Source organism: Megascapheus bottae, chromosome 27, assembly GCF_031878675.1.
Source record: "Megascapheus bottae isolate mThoBot1 chromosome 27, mThoBot2.hap1, whole genome shotgun sequence".
In the NCBI taxonomy this organism is placed as follows: domain Eukaryota; kingdom Metazoa; phylum Chordata; class Mammalia; order Rodentia; family Geomyidae; genus Megascapheus; species Megascapheus bottae.
Genome location: NC_143535.1, coordinates 16,975,438 through 16,996,424, shown reverse-complemented (window position 1 = coordinate 16,996,424; position 20,987 = coordinate 16,975,438). Strand labels below are relative to the sequence as shown.

The 20,987-nt window shown below is 41.6% G+C and overlaps 1 protein-coding gene across 2 annotated transcripts in view; it reads left to right on the top strand.

The window, feature by feature from the left end:
• Positions 1–1,946: 1,946 nt before the first annotated feature.
• The window catches only part of LOC150045715 (transforming protein p68/c-ets-1-like), a 29,838-nt gene continuing 10,797 nt past the window's right edge, over positions 1,947–20,987 (top strand). Inside the window, exons 1-2 of one of the 2 annotated variants that reach the window (XR_016532835.1) lie at positions 1,947–2,019; positions 14,418–14,494. Coding sequence is in view for 1 of the 2 variants with exons in the window: in XM_090319702.1 (XP_090175828.1) it covers positions 14,297–14,342; positions 14,418–14,494 (123 nt within the window). In the remaining variant the exon portion in view is untranslated. Of the gene's footprint in view, positions 2,020–14,226; positions 14,343–14,417; positions 14,495–20,987 lie in introns of those variants that run through there. The other variant, XM_090319702.1, reaches the window with a different exon arrangement.

Below are 20,987 nucleotides of genomic sequence, written 5' to 3'. Positions count from 1 at the left end.
ATACCAGGCATGATGACGTGTGGCTCTGATTCCAGTCACTGGACAAGTAACCATCAGGAGGATCAGTCTAAGTTCAGCTGGGCAAAAAGTTCCTAAGACCTTACCTCAATAGATAAAGCCAGACATGATGGTTCATGGCTATAAGTTCAACTATACAAGAAGTATGGAAAGGAGGATCACAGTCTGAAGCCAGCTGCACACAAAAGCACAAGACCCTATCTGAGAAATAGCAAAAAGCAAAAGGGGTTGGAGCCATGACTCAAGTAGTGGAGTTCTTGCTTAACAAGCACAGGTTCTGAGTTCAAACCCTAGCACTACTTTCTAGTAAGAAGAATAATACCCTATAGTTTTGTAAAACAAGAATTGAAATCTATAGCCATGTGTTGGTGGCTCATATGTATAATTCTAGCCAATCAGGATACTGAGATCCGAGGATCATGGTTAGAAACCAGACTGGGCAGAAAAACTTGAGAGGCTCTTAACTCTAATCAACGACCAAAAAGCCATTTTTTTTAAGTTATGGTTCAAGCAGTAGACACTAAGCCCAACAATACAAGGCTCAAGAGTTCAAGTCCCAGTAGCGGCACATACAAAATGTTCTGTTGCAAATACAATGCCTGGAGCTGCATGATGGACCTGACTCATATTTAGGAGACAGGCAAGAGCTTACACAGCTCTACAGACCTCTCTCACAGAATGCTTCACGTTTTGTGGAGATGGCTGATTTATGTGTCTGCCTTCTCATAACAGTGTGATGATCTTGTTACATTCCCAGGGCCTAGAACAGTGCCTGGTGTAGTTATTAATTAAATTAAACAGAACCAGTAGCACTCTCTTTTTTTCCCCAAGCCGTGTTAATGTGCAGAAAACAACATGCACAGCAGTCTTACTTTAATTACCTCATTACCGCATTGCTAATTTTATACAATGGAGGTTAATGATAATGTGTTGAGTGACATTTAGTAGATTTTTTATGGACTTTTAAAAATTAAAAATTGGTGTCTTCATTTAAAAAAAGAAACAGTGAAATGCCGGTGCCTCACGCCTGTTAGTCTAGCTACTTGAGAGGCTCAGATTTGGAGGATCAAGATTTGAGGCCAGCCCAGGCACACAAGTTTGTGAGAAGCCCCCTTCTCAATATATAGCTGAACTCAGTGCTACATGCCTGTAAGTCTTATCCTAGCATAGGTGAATTGTGCCCAGATACATTCCTGGACAGGAAAAAAGATCTTGGGCAGAGCATTTAACATTAATATGTTTTGGAGATCACCTGAAACCATACATAGATGAGGAGACATTTGAGCTTTATGGTTCAGCTCTGTTCCACACACAGTAATGACCACCTAAGAACATTTAGGTCAAGGCCAGGCCACACAAGCTGGGATGGTCCTTCTAGATGAATAAAGGGCATAGTTATTTTCATATGTAAGTCCAAACCACAATGTGCAACACAGAGCAAAACCTGAGTAACTTAAGCACAACTGTAGTTCTTTCCTTCTCCTAGGGAATGTGGCATTTACTAATAAGAGAGAAGCACAGGGCTAAAAAACTAAGTGGACCACAGCCCTCTGCTAGCTGACAGTCTGTTTTCCCAGTAGCAAGTGTCGACAGCATCATACATTCACATACTCAGTGGACAGAGTTTTATATCATACATGTCCTTTTTCTCCTTTCCCTCCTGGATTTCCCTTGGCTGATTCGAAGCATACTTTCTAAGGGTATAAAGTTAAGATTGCTATAGCTGGTCACACTAGTTGCTTTCCTGTAGACTGCAGTGCCTGTCCTAAAGGAGTCCTGCTCTAGTGCCCAGGGCTGGAGAAAGACTCCAGCTTTCTCTTGACCACACCCCCAATTTAAGGAGGCAGCTCTATTAGAAGCATTATGGTCTTCTCATCCTCTTTAGTCACTCCCTGAGCAGAGAATTCCGCAGGTAGTTGGGCAGAGAAGGCAGAACTTCAGAGGCGTTCACTGGTTAACTAAATTTTAGCCTGCCTCTCCCTAGAAGCAGAGACGTGAAAGGTGAGTTTCTACTTAAAACTTTTCTTTTTTTCCCGTTTTCATTCTATTTTTTCCCATTCTGTGAATCAAAGGTAAATTAGGAGAAACTTTAAGAACATAAGCAAGTTTCTTTTCTTCATCTTACATCTTCTATATATCCAGTCAATTGTTTAATAACAGTTTTCAAAAAAAAAAAACCCACAAAACCAACTTACCTGACGATGGAACAACCTGAAATCAGGATTTAGGTTTTATTTTGTTTCTTTCTCCCAAAGCAGAATCCTGTATGTTGTCTATATTCAAAGGACTTGTCACACTGGGTTTGCTTAGCAGACTGGAGCACTTCCAAAGAAATAAAACTGTAATTCAACATAGAAATGTCTCCTCAATCCCAGCTTTTCACTCCTAGGGTTACAGGTTGGAATTGGGAAAAACAAGCTTTACCACTGTCTCTTGTCTCACAGTTCTTCAAGATCAACCAATCCTTTGGGAAATCTTTGTCATGCCAGTGTATGGGTGGATGAGAGGGGTAGAGGGAGGTGGGTCTCTGTCTCAGTTGCTGCCAAGAGGTGCATGGAAGAAGGTAATGGCAGTTCCTCTCTATTCCTTGATATTATACAGCAATTCCATCCTGCCTCTGTGTGTGTGTGTGTGTGTGTGTGTGTGTGTGTGTGTGTGTGTGTGTGTGTGTGTTTCTCAACGACTGTTAAAAACGTTGCTATTCTTCATTTTTAAAGTAGCATTTTCTACCTGGTGCTGGTGGCTCATGCTTGTAATTCTAGCTCTGTAGGAAACTGAGGATTGAGACTCAAAGCCAGCCTAGGCAGAAAAATCTGTGAGGTTCTTAAAAACAAAACAAAACAAAACAAAACTAGAAGTGGAAGTGCAGCTCAAGTAATAGAATATCAGTTTTGAGGAAAAAAAAAATAAGACAGTGTTCAGGCTCTGGGTGCAAGCCCTAGTTCCAACACAAGGGGAAAGAAGCATTTTCTGTGAGTGAGCTGTCACAAAAAGATACTGGGAGATTGAGATAGAGTTTGGGGGAGGGGGTTCATTGTCAGTGTTTCTTAGTACTGTTCATTTCCTCTCTTTTTCTAACGTTCTCCAGACTATTTTTCCATTAAATTATTTTTGGAGCATAATGATGTTTGTTAAACAACAGAAAGTACAGTTCTTGAAATGATAACTCAGGCGGTTCCATTTAATTTGCGAAATGACTACCACTTTAATTCTTTCATCAGCGGTGGCCTGGATTGCTTCAACTCCTTTTTATCTTAGGAGAAACCCCTTGTGCCCAAGCTGCAGCGGGGTGGCCACAGTCTGGGAGATAGCTGCTTACCTGGTAGTTTCTGAATGGAGAGAAGAGAGAGCTTGTCTTTGCAAAATGCTTTGAAGATGAAAAGGTCTTTTCATGTGTTTGGGGGCATTGTCGTTATTAATATTAATATTTGAAGAAGCATGCTGCTTCTAATTGTAAATCAACAACTTCCATCCTTGCCAACTCAGGACTGAAATAACAAACAGTTCAGGCTGCCACACAAGCCTTTTCCGTTTTTTGGTTCCGCTGCTGAGGATGTAGGAAGCTCAGATTGATTACAGAGCAGGCCTCACTGCCTTACCCGCTTCTTACACCCAGGTGTCCGTTGCTGGAAATACAAGGAGGCCTCCCAGCAGAGTTGGGGGGGAGACAGGGTACAGGGGTGATCCTTCAACACCTGGCTGTTTTCTGTTACCTTGAAGAATCTGCTGAGAGCCTGGACCCGTGCCAGCTGCGTGTTCCAGGTAATGGAGTTCAGAGGCCACAGCAGAGTCAGAGTTGACATCCAAGCTCTGGCTTGGAAATCAGGAAAATGGCAGGTCCTTGGGTGGTATTACAGTTGTCCCATTGTGATATCAATCAAGGTGCCTTGTACTTATAAATGGATATGTGGATCTGAAACCTTTAAGATAATATTTTTTAATGTTTTACCTTGTAATCAAGGACAGGTTATTGAATGTGATGGGTTTTGATTTTTTTTTTCCCACTAGAAGTGAATGGCTCATGGAAACCACTTAGTTCAAGGAGATGAGAGATTAGAAGTAAATGGCATAGAGATTTGGGGAGAAAAAAAGGAGCCAGCAGTTTCAGGATAGCATGAAGTAATGCTGCAGGAAAGTGGGTGTGTGAATGGAGGTCCCCAGAGAAGGGTGAGGCAGGAGTGAACAAATGCCAGGGAGACAGAACTTGGCCCAGAATGTTCCATGGTTGCACACAGAGCTGCAGTCTACTGGTGAATTTTACACCCTTCACTCAGGTTCTGCTGTGCTTCAAAATTGTATGGATTGGTGGAACAATAATCCTTTCAAATTCCCCATTCAAATTTCCCAATTGCTCCTATCCAAAAGCAGAAGAAATCGATGTAGCCTAGAAACTGGAGCATCTTCTCCCCTTCACTCTCTTCTCTCTCCTCCTTTTCCTTCTCCCTTTCATTTTCTACTCCTCTTTTTTGCTTCTATCCTATCCTCTCATCTCCTTTCCTTTTGTCTCTCTCCTTTCTTCCCTTCTCTCTTTTCTCCCCATGGTCTCTTTCTCCTCCTCCTCCTCCTCCTGCCCTTCTTTCACCCTTTCTTCCTCCCCTTTACCTTGTCTTTTTCTTCTTCATGAAAATTAAAAAGCATCTAGCATTGAGTGAAACTATGTGATAGGCAACAATTTAGTGGCGTTTGAGGCAAATCCTGAGGACAGTTACCTATGACAACATAGTTCTTTTTGTTTGCTTGTTTCTTCACCTGTCTACTGAAAAATGTAGCTACAAGCACTCACTCTTGAATCTAGTCAAGTCCCTGAATATCTTTTCTGGTTTCCTTTACCTCACCTAAGAAAAGAGCCCTGCTACTTGTTTGAGTTTTGACTTCTTCCTTTCCTTTCCTCTTCTCCCTCTCCCTCTGCTTCTCCCTTTCCCTACCCTTCTCCCTCTCCCTCCCCCAACCCCCACTCCATTGCCCATGTTTGCCTGAAAGCCTAGGTGCAAGGATTCCTGGATGGGACTGTAGGCTGATACTGCGTATCTGGCTCTAGTTTATTGATATAACAGGTTCCCTTGAAAGGCCTGATATCTTGTAGATATGGCTGTCATCTGGTTCCTGGCTTGAGAGGTCTAGAAAAAAACCTGAGTTGTGCAATTCAAACCTCCCAGGTTTGCCTTCCACCTTATCAGACTTGTGTTCAGCCTTGGCCCTGATGTCTTCTTGTTGGTCCTCGGGTGGTCGCTGCTCCCTAAACATCCACTTTGTTAAACGCATTCCATTCAGAAATGTAATTCAAGGCGTCCAGCTGCCTACCTACTCACTGAGGTCCTGGAACCTGCTGCTTCTGGGTCACGTGCTCAGCTCCAGAACAGGACCTCCATCCTAAATTTTTGCAACAGGATTCCTGAGTGATTACCATGCATGTGATCGTTTGGGTGGGTGTTGCTTTATAACTAAAAGCTAGACAACAAAGGTGGAAAACACAAACATTTTATAACACCTTTCAGAGTAGATTACTACTTCCTTATATTGATAGCTGGTTATTCCACAAAAGAATGTTGGTTTAACTTGGGCCTGCTGCTTCCATGGTTCTCCAAATGTGCTAAGCAGTCTCTCAAAGACTTCCTTGGTAGCTAAGGAAAAAAAAAATGCTTACTTCTTGGTTTTCTGCATAACAATGGTGTCCACTGAGTCATATTTGATATAAATTATGGCTCTTTTCTCCTACAAAATTCCTGACTGGGTGTATTCAACCTAGGGTTATGGAAGGAAATCCTAATATTAGTCACGCGGGGAGGGACTGGGAGGAGACAAGGATGGAGTGTGGATTTAAGTTCTGTGGGTTTTAGTTCTAATTCATAAATAAAGCTACTCATTCAAGGCTGTAAAAAAAAAAACCTGAAAATAAATAAAACTCATCCTTGCTATGATCTCTACTGGAATAGAGTTAGGTAAAATAGGGCAGTGAAATATACTCACACAGGGGCTAGCTCCAGCTCGCTAAAAACATCTAACCTTACTGACTGAGCTTAGTGAAATTTAAATAAAATAAATTAAATTAAATAAAAATAAATCTCTTTCCAACTCCAAAATTCACTGAACTTGCAAAGATCCTTCTTTACAGTCAGCATGCCAACAGGCTGTTTAGCATTATACTGAGAAATTGGGACTTTACAACTCAAGCAATAAAGCAAACAATAACAACAACAAAAATACAAAAAAAACCCCACACATAAACACAAAAAACAAACAAACAAAAAATCTCCACCGTGGAAATTACAGTCAGACATCAGACATAGTCCAAGCAGTTACTTGATGGTTTTGAAACATTCATGTCAGCTGGTGTCTTTTAATTTAATTCACTGAAGGGCATTATTGTGACTCTCCAGCCCCCTTTAATTCTTCTCTCAAGCTCTCTATTGATGTTCAATTTATTGAGAGCTCCATAAAAGCCAGAATTGAACTGATATTCTATATTCAATCCCTCCTGATCTACAGACTATGAGCTGAAAACAAATTATTTAAAATTCTAGGCCAGGTGAGAGGTGACATTTTTGGTCTTTCAGTCCTTCTCTGAGCTTGACCTGGCCAGGAATCTGTTCTACCTGGGCATTCACATCCACAATGGTTGCAAACCAGAATAGTTCATGTTATTTCTCTGGCTTCTTTGTGTGTGTGTGTGTGTGTGTGTGTGTGTGTGTGTGTGTGTGTGTGTGCACGTGCATGCATGTCAACACTGGAACTTGAACAGGGAAGCTGACACCCTACCACTTGAGCCATAGCAACATTTCCTGCCTTTTGCTGGTTAATTGGAGGTATGAATCTCATGAATGTGTTTGAGCTGGTTGCAAACTGTGATTTTTCAGGTCTCAGCTTCCTGAGTAGGCAGGATTACAGGTGTGAATCAATTGTGCCTGGTGGTTTATTCTTTTTTCTTTTCTAGGTATTTAGCAAAAAGGAAAAAAAACCCTGCTAATCTATTTATTCCATTAATGATGAATATCTAACATGTTCATGCCACTTGATCACATCCTAATTCCAAGTGTGATTATTTATGGAAGTTCATGATTTAAATGCAGAGCTGAGGAATAGCATTTGGATACAAGCTATAGCTACTTTTATTCTAAAATGTCTTTAATCTCCTGGAAGCTGTTTCCACCCACACAAATACTGACCAACCAGTAGATTGTTGGTTTCTGATTAGTTTCTGTTACATGGTTTAGTTAGCACTGTCCGACTGAAATCTCCAGGCATGTTGGAGTTGGCAGACTTTAATGCAGGGTGCCTTTTCCCCCAGTTTTGAGAATGTACTTAGTATGATGGCGAGGAAACCTTTTTTCTCATTCAGAAGGAAATGTAAAGGTAAGCACTCCTTACTTAAAACTAACCCAGGCACAAAAGACCAAGAGACTCCAGCTCCAATTAACCAGCCAACAGCTGGAATGGAAGCATAGCTCAAGTGGTAGGGCCTTCAGTCTTAAGCAAGCAAGCAGAGTGAAACCCTAGAGCCCTAAATTCAAACTCCAAATACCAGTGGAAAAGAAAGAAAGAAAAAGAGATGAGGAAGGAAAAGAAAGGGAGAGGAACAGGGAGGAAAAGAAGAAGGGAGAGAGGGAAAAAGGGAGGGAGGAAGGGGGGAAGGGAGGAAGGAAAACAGTGGAGGACACTGAATTGATGTGATATGTCAATTCATTTAGATAGAATACCACCTTACAGTAGCTTAACACTCAGGGTTGCACAGGACATACTGTAGAGGTGAAAACTTTTTTTGGGGGGGTTCTAAATATATTGATACCTCCATGTCATTGCTCTTTCCTTCATGTAGCCTGGGCTGTAATAAACTTAAACAAAATGCAGCTCACATATGTCCTAGGCACCACCTAACAATACACAGTCCTTTCTCTCAGAGAACCCATGACTCAAAAGCAGAAAAAGGTGGGAAGTAGCATACATCTTTGCTGCCCTGTTATAGATGATCTCAGGAGGAGAATCATGGCTGACCTTGTACTGCCCAGGATCTTAAGATAGAGGCAGTTCTAAGATAGAGGCAGTTCTCTAAGCCTTTAGAAATATATATATATTTTTTGTGTGTGTAGTTGACCCTCTGTGTCCACAGACTCAACCAAGCACAGATCGAAAGTATTACAAAACAACTCTATCAGGGTTGAAGATATAAAAACTTTTCCCCCTTGTCATAGTTTCTACACTACAGAATTGACATCAAATTGGAGATAAGAAATCAAGAGCTATCTTATAGTATGCAGGTGGTATGTGTTAGTGGTATGCCAATACTAGGCTGTTTCATAAAACAGACTTGAGCATTCACAGGTTTGGGTAAGGGTAACAGTTCCCCTAGGATGTATTTCAGAAAGAAAAAAAAATCAAAGTCAGTGCACTGAAAATGAAAATGTGGCCTTGATATTAGGTGTTGCTTTTAATTTGGCAGAGGCACTGTTGTTTGGAATAAGCACCTTGAAGTGGTGGCCAGTCATTTTGGAAGCCAAATTCTTTCTATACTGTAAATCTTTTTTTAAAAAAATTTTTATTAAAGAATTTATTAACATTGATTTTTATATCATATTTCAAATGACATGTTTAACAAACAAATAAACCTTAAATGAAAAGGATATCCATATTTTTTTTCATCTGAATAGATGACAATGCTAAATTGTTGACATTAGGAGAAATGCTCCTTGCAAATCTTATCAAGTATTTTGTAGCTTTCCAAGAGGAAAAGATAAGGAAAGACATAGATATATTCTATGAGAGATATATCCAGAGATTGATTGTACTTTTGTACTCTTTATGCAGTCTCCATACGCAGGGTCAGTCTTACCCGTAATTCCATGCCTGGGAAGCTAACCCGAAGACTGTAGGGCAAGTTCCATTCATCACCATGCATATTTATCAACTGATTTGTATAATGACTTAACGATTGAAAAAAAACAACCCTCAACCCTTCACAATGTTAGCTGGATGTTGTTTGTCATTGCAGCCCTCTAAATTGAGTTCAGAGGGTCTCTGGGAACATAAACCTGGCTGCAGTTTCAGGCCAGCCTAGTATGTACTAGAGTTATACATAATTTTAAAAAAATAAATAAAATGGCAATAGCAATTATTAATTTCAATGCCTTTTTCAGTAGCAATATAATTCTAGCTTATGTATTATGAGGTGAAATTTGTTAATCTATATTAAGATATAGAATTTATATCTTTGTGTCAACAAAACGGGCTTTATGGCATGTAAAAGATTTTGGGAGATTTTACAATGAATTGGGAGAAATCAAGTACACAGCAGTAAGATCTTCATTGAAAAAAGTACAATGAATGCATACACAGCAATAGAATTCCACACAGTCTTAAACTTCATAGAATAGAGCTGTATTTATTGAAAATACCAATCTTACGATGTCAAGAATCAGTGGAAGACATATAACAAACTGGACACCATTGGCTCACGCCTATAATCCCAGCTACTCAGGAGGCTGAGATCTGAGGATTCCGGCTTGAAGCCAGCCTGGGCAGAAAAGTTCATGAGACTTTTACCTCTAATTGAACACCAGAAAACCAGAAGTGGTGCTGTGATGACTTAGAGTGGTTGACCACTAGCCTTGAGCACAAAGAAGCTCAGGAATAGTGCCTAGGCCCTCAGTTCAAGCCCCAACGGACCAAAGAAAAAGAAGTAGATAACAAAATTGTATATAAGAAATATCCCCCAAAGTAGGGCCGGGAGTTTGGCCTAGTGGTTAAAATGCTTGCCTAGCATGCATGAAGACCCGGGTTTGATTCCTCGGTACCATATACATAGCAAAAAGCCGGAAGTGGTGCTGAGGCTCAAGTGGTAGAGTGCTAACCTTGAGAAAGTCCAAGGACAGTGCTCAGGCCCTGAGCCCAAGCCCAGGACTGGCAAAAAAAAAAAAAAAAGAAATATCCCCCAAAGTAAAATTACAATCTTTTTTATGTATTACACTTGCATTTATATAGATCCATTTACAATATTAAGAAGAATATTGAATGAAATATTAATATAATCTTATAGGATTTGGGGTGCTTTATAATGTCCTTTAAGACTATTATATTTCAAAGGTAACATACTTTTTGAGTTAACAACATATTATTTTATCAAAAGCAATTTTCTGGGTTTTGGGAGGGGGAGGAGTGTACTGGTGCTTGCACTCAGAGCCTCCTGTTCTTGGTTGGCTTTTTCCTTCAAGGCTGGACCTTTACCAGTTAAGATATATCTTCACTTTACGCCCAGCTTTTTACTGATCAATTGGAGATAAGAGTCTCCTAAGGCTTTCTTCTCCTGCCTGGTAGAAACTCAATCCTTAGATCTCAGCTTCCTGATTAACATTGCAGGCACGAGTCACCAGTGTCTAGCTTAACAGCAATTAACTTGAAGAGATTTTGTGTTGCTTTTACAGCAGGGTCTTGATAGGTAGCCTAGGTCAACCTCTGATTCTTGGTTCTCATGCCTTACCTAGTGTTGAAATTAGATACATACACCATACTGGGTACATAGGAGAAAAGGTTTACATTATAGTTTAAAGATTTAACCTTTCCTTTAGGAACAGATATCCGAAATGAAAATTCTTTAACTGATGTCACTACTACATGAAGATACAGCCAAGCAGGCCAGAGTTGATGGGAGCAGGAGCCTGCTCTGCCTAAACCTTACCCTTGGACTTTCCTACTCTTCTGATGTCTTGACCCCAAACATCCCTCTTGTACCCTAACCTTCCTTTTCCTTTGTCTCTCAGCTTGTTCTGGGAACACTTGGGTGAAAGCAAGTACCAGGCCTACAGATCCCTACTGGGTTGCAAGATGGGCTGTTGGAAAAGTGGCACATAGGCTTTGCAAAGGACAGAACCTTCTTGCATTAGCTAGAAAGAGATTTGTATGAAAGGACTCAAAATCAGGGCTCAGTTGGTGGAGTTCCTCCTATGGAAAGAAAGCAGCTTTCTTGAGTTAAAGGATCTGTGTTTATTTTCTAACTTAGGTCTGGTAGTCAACAGCTATTGTGTGCCAATCTCTTTGGTTTAGGCCCGTCAACACTGTGCTAGAGCAGAGATATGGAGTGAAAAGAATGAGCTAAATCTGCTTGAGAGCCTGAGTTGTACTGGGGTAGCAGTGAGTGGAGACAATAGATGCTCAAGTATTCCAGTGGAGAATAGGATGTGGCTTCTTGTTCAGGACTGTGGGAAAAGATAAGGTGATCTGAAATAGCATTGAAGAAAACAGTTTTCATATACGCATTGCTATGGAACAATTTTTCTAAGATGGTCTTTATGCAGACTTGTCACCTATTGAGACTCTGGGATTTGAGAAATATCTTCACTTATGGCCCACTTCTTTCACATTTAGTCTCCTGAGACCAATTCATTCATTCACCCATCCAGTTATCCAACTGTCCATTTACAGATTTACACACAGTGAGTTTCTGTTATGCAACATGAAAAAGGAGACATGGCTACATTCATAGCCGTTCAGGATCTAGTGGGAGAGGCAACTAGAAGCAGATGTTTGCAGAACAGCGTGATAAGTACAAATAGCAACATGGAGGAACTTAGGGAAGGAACAGTTATCCTTGCCTGGGCAAAGTGTAGCTCAAGCAGAAGAAACTCTGAGTGATTGCTAAAATCTTGAAGAAGAGGGGCTCACTAGTTTAGAAGTGTGGTGAATTGGAGGGTTGTGGTTAGCCTTCATATAATTTGAGAAAGGCAGGGGAATTGGGGAGGAGAGAGAATCCCTCCATTACATCAGAGTTCCATGGTGAGATGGGGTTCTGGGTCCAGTAGTGTGGGTTGGGGAGGTAGAGGGAGTGTGGAGTGTGGAAAGCTGGATAATGAGTCTGGTTATTCTCTATCCATATACTTTACTGCTTGAACAGTGCTAGTTCCATTGAAGGAAAAAGAAAGAAAAGAAAGAAAGAAAGAAAGAAAGAAAGAAAGAAAGAAAGAAAGAAAGAAAGAGAGAGAGAGAGAGAAAGAAAGAAAGAAAGAAAGAAAGAAAGAAAGAAAGAAAGAAAGAAACTTGGCTCATCCTGAGCCCCTGTTATCAAGTATTCAATTCATTTCTATACCCAGACAGGTCCCACGGCTGCTTCCTGGCTGAGGAGTAAATCTGGAAAAAAAAATATCACACAGTTGTTTTCTATTTTGGTAATACGCATGTGCAATATCAAAACAAAATGTTCAAGTCCAGCTGATGTTCAAACAGTGGTTGTGTGGGAGGGAATTCTCTTTGGCCAAGAAGACAAGGAAGGGGTGGGGGGATCCACCCTCCTCTCCTCCCCTCTGGCACACACACACACACACACACACACACACACGCACGCGCGCACACACACCCTGAAACAACCCTCCAATAAGCCTTTCTGCATCTTCTGAAAGAGTTTAGAGCCCTCGCAGCTGTTCTGTGTAACAATCTACAAGTTGGGAGAGAGAGAAAAGAAAAAGACAGGTTCTTTTTTTCTTTCTCCAAAAAAAAATTAAAGTAGCAATCCATTTCTGTCTCAGCTATATTTCCTGAGATGACAGCCCTGGAGAGTCCTGGCAACTCCCTCTTTTGAGTTTCCTTCCCTGGGCAAAGGGCTTTTCCCCCTAGAGAAGCGTCATTCATGGACTGGAGAATGTGATCCAGCACACAGTGCACCAGATGTTCAGCCAGAGGTTTTCCCCACTCCCTCTGTCAATGGAACAGAAAACATGTTTCTACCCAACCTCCCACCACCCCCAAGTCTGTTGCTTGGAAGGAGAGTATTGTCTGGCAGGCAGACAGAAATCCTTGGTGTGTCTTTGAGCTGGGCTGCAAGGAGGCCTGTTATTGTCAATTCCCAAAGTTCTTTCTTTTGCAAATGTATAAGTAAAAGAGGCATCCAGAAGGGCAAAGGGCTTCTGCTGCTTGTGGGAGTCTGGGATGATTCTCTGGGGACCCTGGTGATTACAACACTCTCTTCTTCTCTTCTCTCTCTCTCTCTCTCTCTCTCTCTCTCTCTCTCTCTCTCTCTCTCTCTCTCTCTCTCTCTCTCTCTCTCTCTCTCTCTCTCTCTCTCTCTCATCTTCTCTGATTTCCCATTCCTTTCACCCAGCAGAGCTGTCTGCTACTTCTGCTTTCCATATTGCTGGCAAATTATTGATCATATCATGTTATTTACATGGGACTCTCTCTTCTCCACTTTTCTTTTTCAGTGTTACTACCCTAACTGTGGTAGAATGTCAAGGCCACAAGGGCAGGAGATTTTGCTTATTTACTAATGTGTCTCCAGGATCCCAAACAGTACCTCAGCACATAGTACTGAAACCAGGGCTTGAATTTCTATGAAAGCGAAATAGCTAGGCTCCAGTGTCTTACAACTATACTCCTAGCAATTCTGGAGGGTGAACTCCAGACAATCACAGGTCAAAGCTAGTCCATGCGGAAAAGTCTGAGAGACTTCACCTGTAATTAACTAGCCAAAAGCAGGATGGGAGGTGTGATTCAAGTGATAGAACGCTAGCCGTGAAAAAGTAAAGCTAATGAGAGTACAGGTCCTGAGGTTGGGGGGGGGGGGGGGGAGTGTGTGAATTGATTTACTTTAGAGATAGTAAGGTTTGATATACAGAAGATTTATTTATTTATTTTTGGTTGGTCTTGGGGCTTGAACTCAGGAGTTGGGCGCTGTCCCTGAGATCCTTTTGCTCAAGACTAGTGTTCCACCACTTTGAGCCATAGCACCACTTCTAGTTTTTTGGTGGCTAATTAGAGATAAGAATCTTACAGACTTTCCTTCCCCTTTGGCTTTGAACTGCAATGTACAAATCTCGGCCTTCTGAGTAGCTAGAAGTTCAGGTATGAGTCACCAACACCTGACTTCCTTTTGACATACTTATTTTTGAGATAGAGTCTGTGTTTTGTGTCCAGGCAGGTCTAGTCTTTGATCATTGTATTTGTGTCCCCCATGTCACTTGAGACAGCAGGCTTTTGAGCCCATACAGGTGGAGTCTGGTGAGGTGTTTTGTTTTTTGGTAGGGAGGGGCAGGGTGAGCTGGCCTCAGATTGTGACCACCCAACCTCCACCTCCTAAGTAGCTAGAAACCACAGACTTTAAGCCACCCCATGAAGATCTTATTTTAAGACTCACAAGACTCTGATCTCTGCCTAGATTCCTATAGAAGGTGCCCTTGGTAGACTCTTACTCCATGTTGTCTGATGTCTGCACAGCCATAATACCTGGCTGTCGGAGGGCTGGCTCTATCTCTGTCTCTCTCAATTTCAGTCTTCTATTCTGCCTCATAGAAATGTGAACCAAATGACTTCTAGGGAGACTCCCAGCAAGAGTCACAGGCTCCTTGGAGGTGAGAGTCTGAGATGGTTCTGATTTCCACTGCCGTGGGCAGTCAGAGGCTCAGTCAATACTTTCTCCCATACAGGTGTGAAGAGCAGAATGAGCTACGCTGTGGATTCCGCCCTGGGAAGCCCTGTCCCTTACACAGCCCCTGCAATGGTGGTGAGTGGTGGCTCCCTCTGTGTCTCTGTCCTCTTCTCCCGCTCCTCTCCCCCCTCCTTTTCTTCCTTGACTCAGAATATACAGAGTAGTAGCCAGGAACCAGAACACCACCAAGGTTGGGGTCCATTTTCAGTCTTTCAGAGGAGCTTGCTTTTGACATTATTTCTCTTCTATTCAGTATTAGCGTAGCCATCCCTACAACCTGATGAAGAAGATATATTGTTGTTGTTGTTGTTTTTTTAAAGATTCACAGACTGTGAATCTACCTGTGGCCTGTGACTCCCAATGGAAAGCCCAATGATTTTTCACAGTTCAGATCACTTAGTGTCAGTTTTTCACATGTGCCTTAGACATATTTTTTAAATTTTTATTTTAGTTTTTATTTTTGTCGGGGTAATGTATAGAGGTGTTACAGTTACATTCACCAGATAGACATATTTATTACTGCAAATAATACCATAAATAATACAGATTCTCTTTGTGGGTTAATGTGTCAGTACTAGAGCTTAAGACCAAGGTCTTGTGCTCTGGCTTAGATTATAACACTCATGACTGGCCCCTGAGCTATACCTCATTTCTGCTAGTTAATTGAAGACGAGTCTCAAGGATCTACCTGCTCAGGCTGGCTTTGAACCATGATCCTCAGATCTGACCTTCTTGAGTAGCTAGGATTATCAGCATAACACATGGGCATCCAGCACAAGTTATCTAATCATAGAATTTGAAACTGAAAATATGGGGAAATGTGCCAATAAGGTTATAAGAACGTTTCATCAATCTTTCATTAAGAAGGGCTGAAGGGATTTTACAAAGACAGAAGTTGATAAAGTTTTGTGGAGTTTTTGTTTGTTTTTGTTTCTGGCCATAAAGAAAGCTTTAATATAGGCTATATGCTGATCACTAGAATTGTTTAAAAATTGCTATAGGATGGCTGATGCTGTAATCCTAGATATTCAGCAGGCTGATGAGATCTGAAGGATCATGATTCAAAACCAGCATGGAAAAATACAATCCTAGAGACTCAATCATCAAAACAACCAGCACAAAGCAGGGCTAGAGGCATGGCACAGGTAGAATAGGGCCACTTGAACAAGCACAAGGCTTTGAATTCAAACCCTGGTTGGCAAGGTTTGAAAAGAAACATTAGTATGTAGACAAGATCCCAGAATGGATGAATTTAAATGAAACTTTAATGTTACCAGATGTGTGGTTAGATTCTCTTTCTAAATTCTGTATGTGCTTCTGAAAATGTAGTTGTCAAAAAAAAGTTGAATTTTTAAACTTAGTCTAGAAATGGGTAGAGAAATTCATTGTTAACTCTTCCCAGTACATTTCTGGGCCTAAATAGGCAACAGTCAATCGGATTTCTGTTCTGATTAGTCTCTGCCTATATCTTGCTTGAAGTCCTGTGGAATTTTTTAACATTGGTACTTCAAGTTAGCCATGACTTCTCATTCTAATTACATATGAACAGATCCTAATAGTTCGAGACTCTTTTCTGCCATGTTGCAAAACGATTGCTCAAAACTGTTGTATAAGCTTGGCGAGGTGGCTTATGTCTGAAATCCTAGCTACTCAGGAGGTTGAGATCGAAGGATCATAGTTCAAAGCCAGTCCAGGCACTAAAGTCCATGAGACTGATCTCCAATTAACTACTAGAAAAGCAGAAGTGGTGCTGTGGCTCCAGGGGTAGGGCAGTAGCCTTGAGCTGAAGAGCTCAGGGACAGCACCCAGACCCAGAGGGTTCAAGCCCCATAACCGAAAACAAACAAATAAATAAATAAAAGCTGTTGTATAGTCACAGAAAACTGTGTGCTAGGGAACATTAATGCATCTTTCTCCTGGAATTCTCTGAAAAACATTTTTGTTTTTAAAAGCGGTTTCTATTTTTTGTGTAATTACTATTCACTAGTCCCCAAAATTGGAAGTAGGAACAGGTTTTTACCACAATTTATATCAGAAATATGTTTAAAAAAAAAAAAGAAATCCACTAAGCTAGGCACAGTGGTTCATGTCTGTAATCCTGACTGCAGAAGAAGCAGATAGCAAGAAGCTCACGGTTTAAGGCCAACCCAGGCAAAAAGTAAGACTGTATCTGAACAAATAAATTGGGCATAAGCTGCATAATCTCAGCTACACCAGGGACTGAAGTCCAAGATACATCTGAATGAAAATGTGAAATCCTATCTGAATGATAAAGCAAAAAGGACTGGAAGCATAGCTTGAGTGACTGAACACTAGCACAGAAAGCATAAGGTACTGAATTCAAATGCCAGTACTACAAAAACCAAAGAGTCACTTTGACTTGTTTATTAGAAACTGCCAAGGGACTCAGAGTTCAAGGCTAGGGAAAGGACTGGAAACATTACAAGGGACTTATCTCTGCTTCCGAGATTATCACCTAAAGTCAACAAAATTATACTCCATTTTTCTCCAAGATAATACTGTACAGATTTGTCAAAACAAAATAATGGTGGTGATTTCAGGACAAATATGTCACTGACTTGGAAAAGACAATTTAAAACCAGTGTATGTTAATGCTGGCATTATAGTCAAATTAAACATTCATATCTTAAAGGAAATGAATTAATTAAGATTCACACCCCGTGCAAGGAAAAAATACCACAAAGGTATGTACTTACCAGACAAAAAACTTTAAGTGTCTAACTTGCAGGTATAATAGGATATTATCCTGGACAAGATTTCTGGGATTCACAGACAGTTAAAAATAAAAGTTCAACCATGAGCCATGAGCCAGTGACTCACACCCATAATCCTAGCTAATCAGGAGGCTGAGATCTCAGAAGCCAGCCCAGGTAGAAAAGTCTGGGAGATTCTTATCTTTAAGTAACCACCAAAAAGCCAAAAAAAAAAAACAATGGAGCCGTGTCTCAAGTGGTAGAATACTAGCCTTGGATAAAAAAGCTCAGTGATAGCTCTCAGGCTCTAAATTCAAACCCCAAGACTGGCACAGAGAAAAGCAAACAACAACAACAAAAACCCCTTGGTCAAAATCAATCCATTTTCAGCTGAAGGCCAACGTCCCCAGCTGGGTAGCCCTGTGAATAGTTCTCATTAGTTTCAAAAGGAAGAATCCATGCAGTCCACCACCAACAACACCATGTCGGAGAAACACCATCAGCGCATGGGATGTTTTCCAAGTTGCTCAGGTAAAAGCAGAAGGTGGGGTGAAGTGAGAGCTTGAAGTGCTTATTCCAACACTTTCACTGGACCTCAATTTCTCTGTCACTGGGTCTATCGAGGTAATCTTTCAGAACCGCAGAATAAGCAGAGCCATTTTGAATGACTCCTCTGATAAAGAGAGGCACACAAATAAACATGGATTGGTGCAAGTTCAAGTTTATTAAACCTCCAGGGTAAACTTTCAATATTCATCTAGGCTATATTACAGAGAAAGAGCCTATATGTTGTTGTCTGCATCTTAAAACCTTCAATGGGGACACTAGAAGAAACTAACAAAGCAAACCTTCCAGTCCTTAGCCTAAGCTAAAACCTGGACGAGGACAGAGCATAGCTTCCTTTAACTACCTATGTTAGAGAGTCAAGTCTCAGCCCACATGAAGCCCCATGCGTATTCTCAACCCAGCACTCCAGGTCTTTCTGCCTGAGCCACAATTTAGTTGGACCCCTTCCCACTAAACAACAATTTTGTCCCAATCCAGGTATGGTAAACTTGGGAGAGTGGGAGAATGGAACTGATGAGGATAGGTGCGAATTTCAACAGAGATTCTTTGGTAATGCCCAGAAATTGATTGGTTGTCAAGGTCTGAGACATGTCAAGCTCTTTGAGTTGATAGAGGCCATAGACTCACCTAAACTTCCTCTAAACACAAGACAGAGTCCCATAACAAAGACTTATCCCGAGGTTGAGAAAAATATAATACCTTCATGTTTGAAAGCTGAATTGTAAATGCAGCAACACCATCTCAGCAGTTCTTGGCTTGTATGAATTACTGCTTTGGAAAAGAAATGCTCAGAATAGAAGACAAGTGAGTACGTGCTCTTAGTTTCTAAGGAGCTCTATTTAGAATGCTCATTTAGTTGGCTAAGAAGCAATCTTCTGAAATAGGATGTAAATATTTTCTAAGCCTGAGAAATTGCCAAGTCTCAGGTTCCTGGTTTGTACACTCTGGTTTTCTCACCAGAGGCTGTCATGAAAATGGATGCCACCAAACAGGCAACATGATCCCAATAAGAGGCTCACGCCTATACTCCTAGCTACTCAGGTGGCTAAGATCTGAGGATTACAGTTCAAAGCCAGCCTGGGCAGGAAAATCCATGAGATTCTTAACTCTGATTGACTACTAGAAAACTGGAAGTGGTGTTGTGGCTTAAAGGGGTGATGTTGAGCTAGGCTTGAGTGAAAAAGCTCAGAGACAGCACCTAGGCCCTGAGGTCAAGCTCCATGACCACCAACCACCACCACCAACAAAGGAAAATGGATGCCACCAGACAATGGTGACTTAGGCCAAAGTCTAAACATCTGCCTCTGTGTTGAGTCTGACACAACATGATTGTGTCTTTTTCCAAACTGTAAAGTCAGCCCTCAGGGGGCCTTCATGAATGGAGTGATGTCACAGCCTCAGCTGGAGAGGTAGAGAAGCCAGTGGATGGGAAGCTGGATGGCCTTTGTGTGGGAGGGGCCCATTTCCAGGTACTTCTGTGGGGTGTGCAGGACCCTTTCATCCAGAGCGGGAAGCACTCCTTCCTGTTATGCTGGCTGGCTCTGCCCTTCTGAGCCCTGGAAGTCCCTGCAGTGCTGGCTCATCAGTCCTTATGTGCGTCATTCTCCTCAAGCCACTGAGCTGACCCAGATGGAGAGAGTAGACATGAGGGACATGGGCCTCTCTCTTCATTTGACCAAACATGCCTCGGCCTTGACAGGGAGCCTGAGCCTCAGAGATCACTGACCCTGGGGCTCTAGAGACCTTTGGAAGCACCTTAAAATATTCAGAGAATAGGGATAGTAACTTCCACTCATCTCCTTTCAGAGCGGTGTACGTTTGGGGACATAGCATTGAAATGGGCTTTGGTAAGAGTGGATGTCCAAGGTTCTAGGCCACATAGAATATTCAAGAGGTTCAATAAAACCAGAAGCTCATGTCTATAATCCTAGCTACTTAAGGCTGAGGATCATAGTTCAGAGCCAAAGTGGTAGAGTGCTAGCCTTGAGCTGCTGAGCTTAGGGGCAGCACCCATGCCCTGAGTTCAAATCCCGAAACTGACAAAAAAAATGGTTCAATAAATAACCCTAAATTCCACAGACTTCCTTAGCATAGGCCCAGTCAGGGGACAAACATCCTTGCTTGGTAAGAATGATTGACATTGAAAACTCATCACCCTCTCATCTAGATCAAATCCATTTCACTTATTAATACAGTACCTTTATTTTTTCAATGAAAACAGGGTTTGAGAAAACCATTCAACCAAAGGCCTTTTCTTTCTTTGACTTGTGAATGCATTGTCTGGTCAGAGGGTTCACAGTTTTTAGACAATTCTTCTTTGTTTTGCCAGTCCTGGGGCTTGAACTCAGGGCCTGAGCACTGTCCTTGGGCTTTCTCAAGGCTAAAGCTCTACCACTTGAGCCACAGCACCAATTCTGGCTTTTTCTATGTATGTGGTACCAAGGAATCAAACCTGGGTCTTCATACATACTAGGCAAGCTCTTTTACCACTAGGCCAAACTCCGGGCCCTAGATAATTATTCTTGTGTAGGACAAAATATCATGAAACTCGAGCTGATCACTGAAGGGATAGGGTGGAGGAAATGAACTCAAACACATAGCTGAGGTCATCTTGGGTTGTGAGGGGGGTCCAAGGCCACTGACTATCTCTGGGGTCTGTGCCATCTACCTGGGCAATGCCAGAGAGTCTTTTGAATCTCAATTTGGTTGGTCAGAGAGTAGCCCAGTCAAGAGGCTTAGCTGAAAGAAGTTCAAAACTGAGCTTCAGACTGTGGCTCTCAAAGTCTGTGTTTCAGAGGTTTTAAGATTGAATGGTGGTGTTGCAATCTCTCCATGGTTTGGGCAGATTCTCGTTTTTATTTCTTCTTTCTCTCTTCCCTGATCAATGGATCTATGGACAGCTGATTTATACACAATTCTCATTTCCAGCTTCAGTCACTCTGGTGAGGCAGAACAGAGACATCCTGCTGTACTCCTTGTCTGACAGCAGACATAAACCGAAGCTTTTAATCCTGTGAGATGCATCTGACTTTGTTTATTTTCTGCGACTAGATCACAAGGCTTGAGAATGGGAAATTTATAAAGAAAAGGTATTTATTTAGCTCATAGTTCTGTAGGCAGTTGGGGCTTCATCTGATCAGGGTCTTTTTGCTACAGCCTAACAGGAAGGAAACATTTACATGATGGGAGAGAGAGAATGGAGATGGAGATGGGGGTGGGTGGTTGAAATCATCCTCCTTACTTTTTTTTAAAAATCAGGAAGTTTCTTCGGCAACCATAGCATTAAT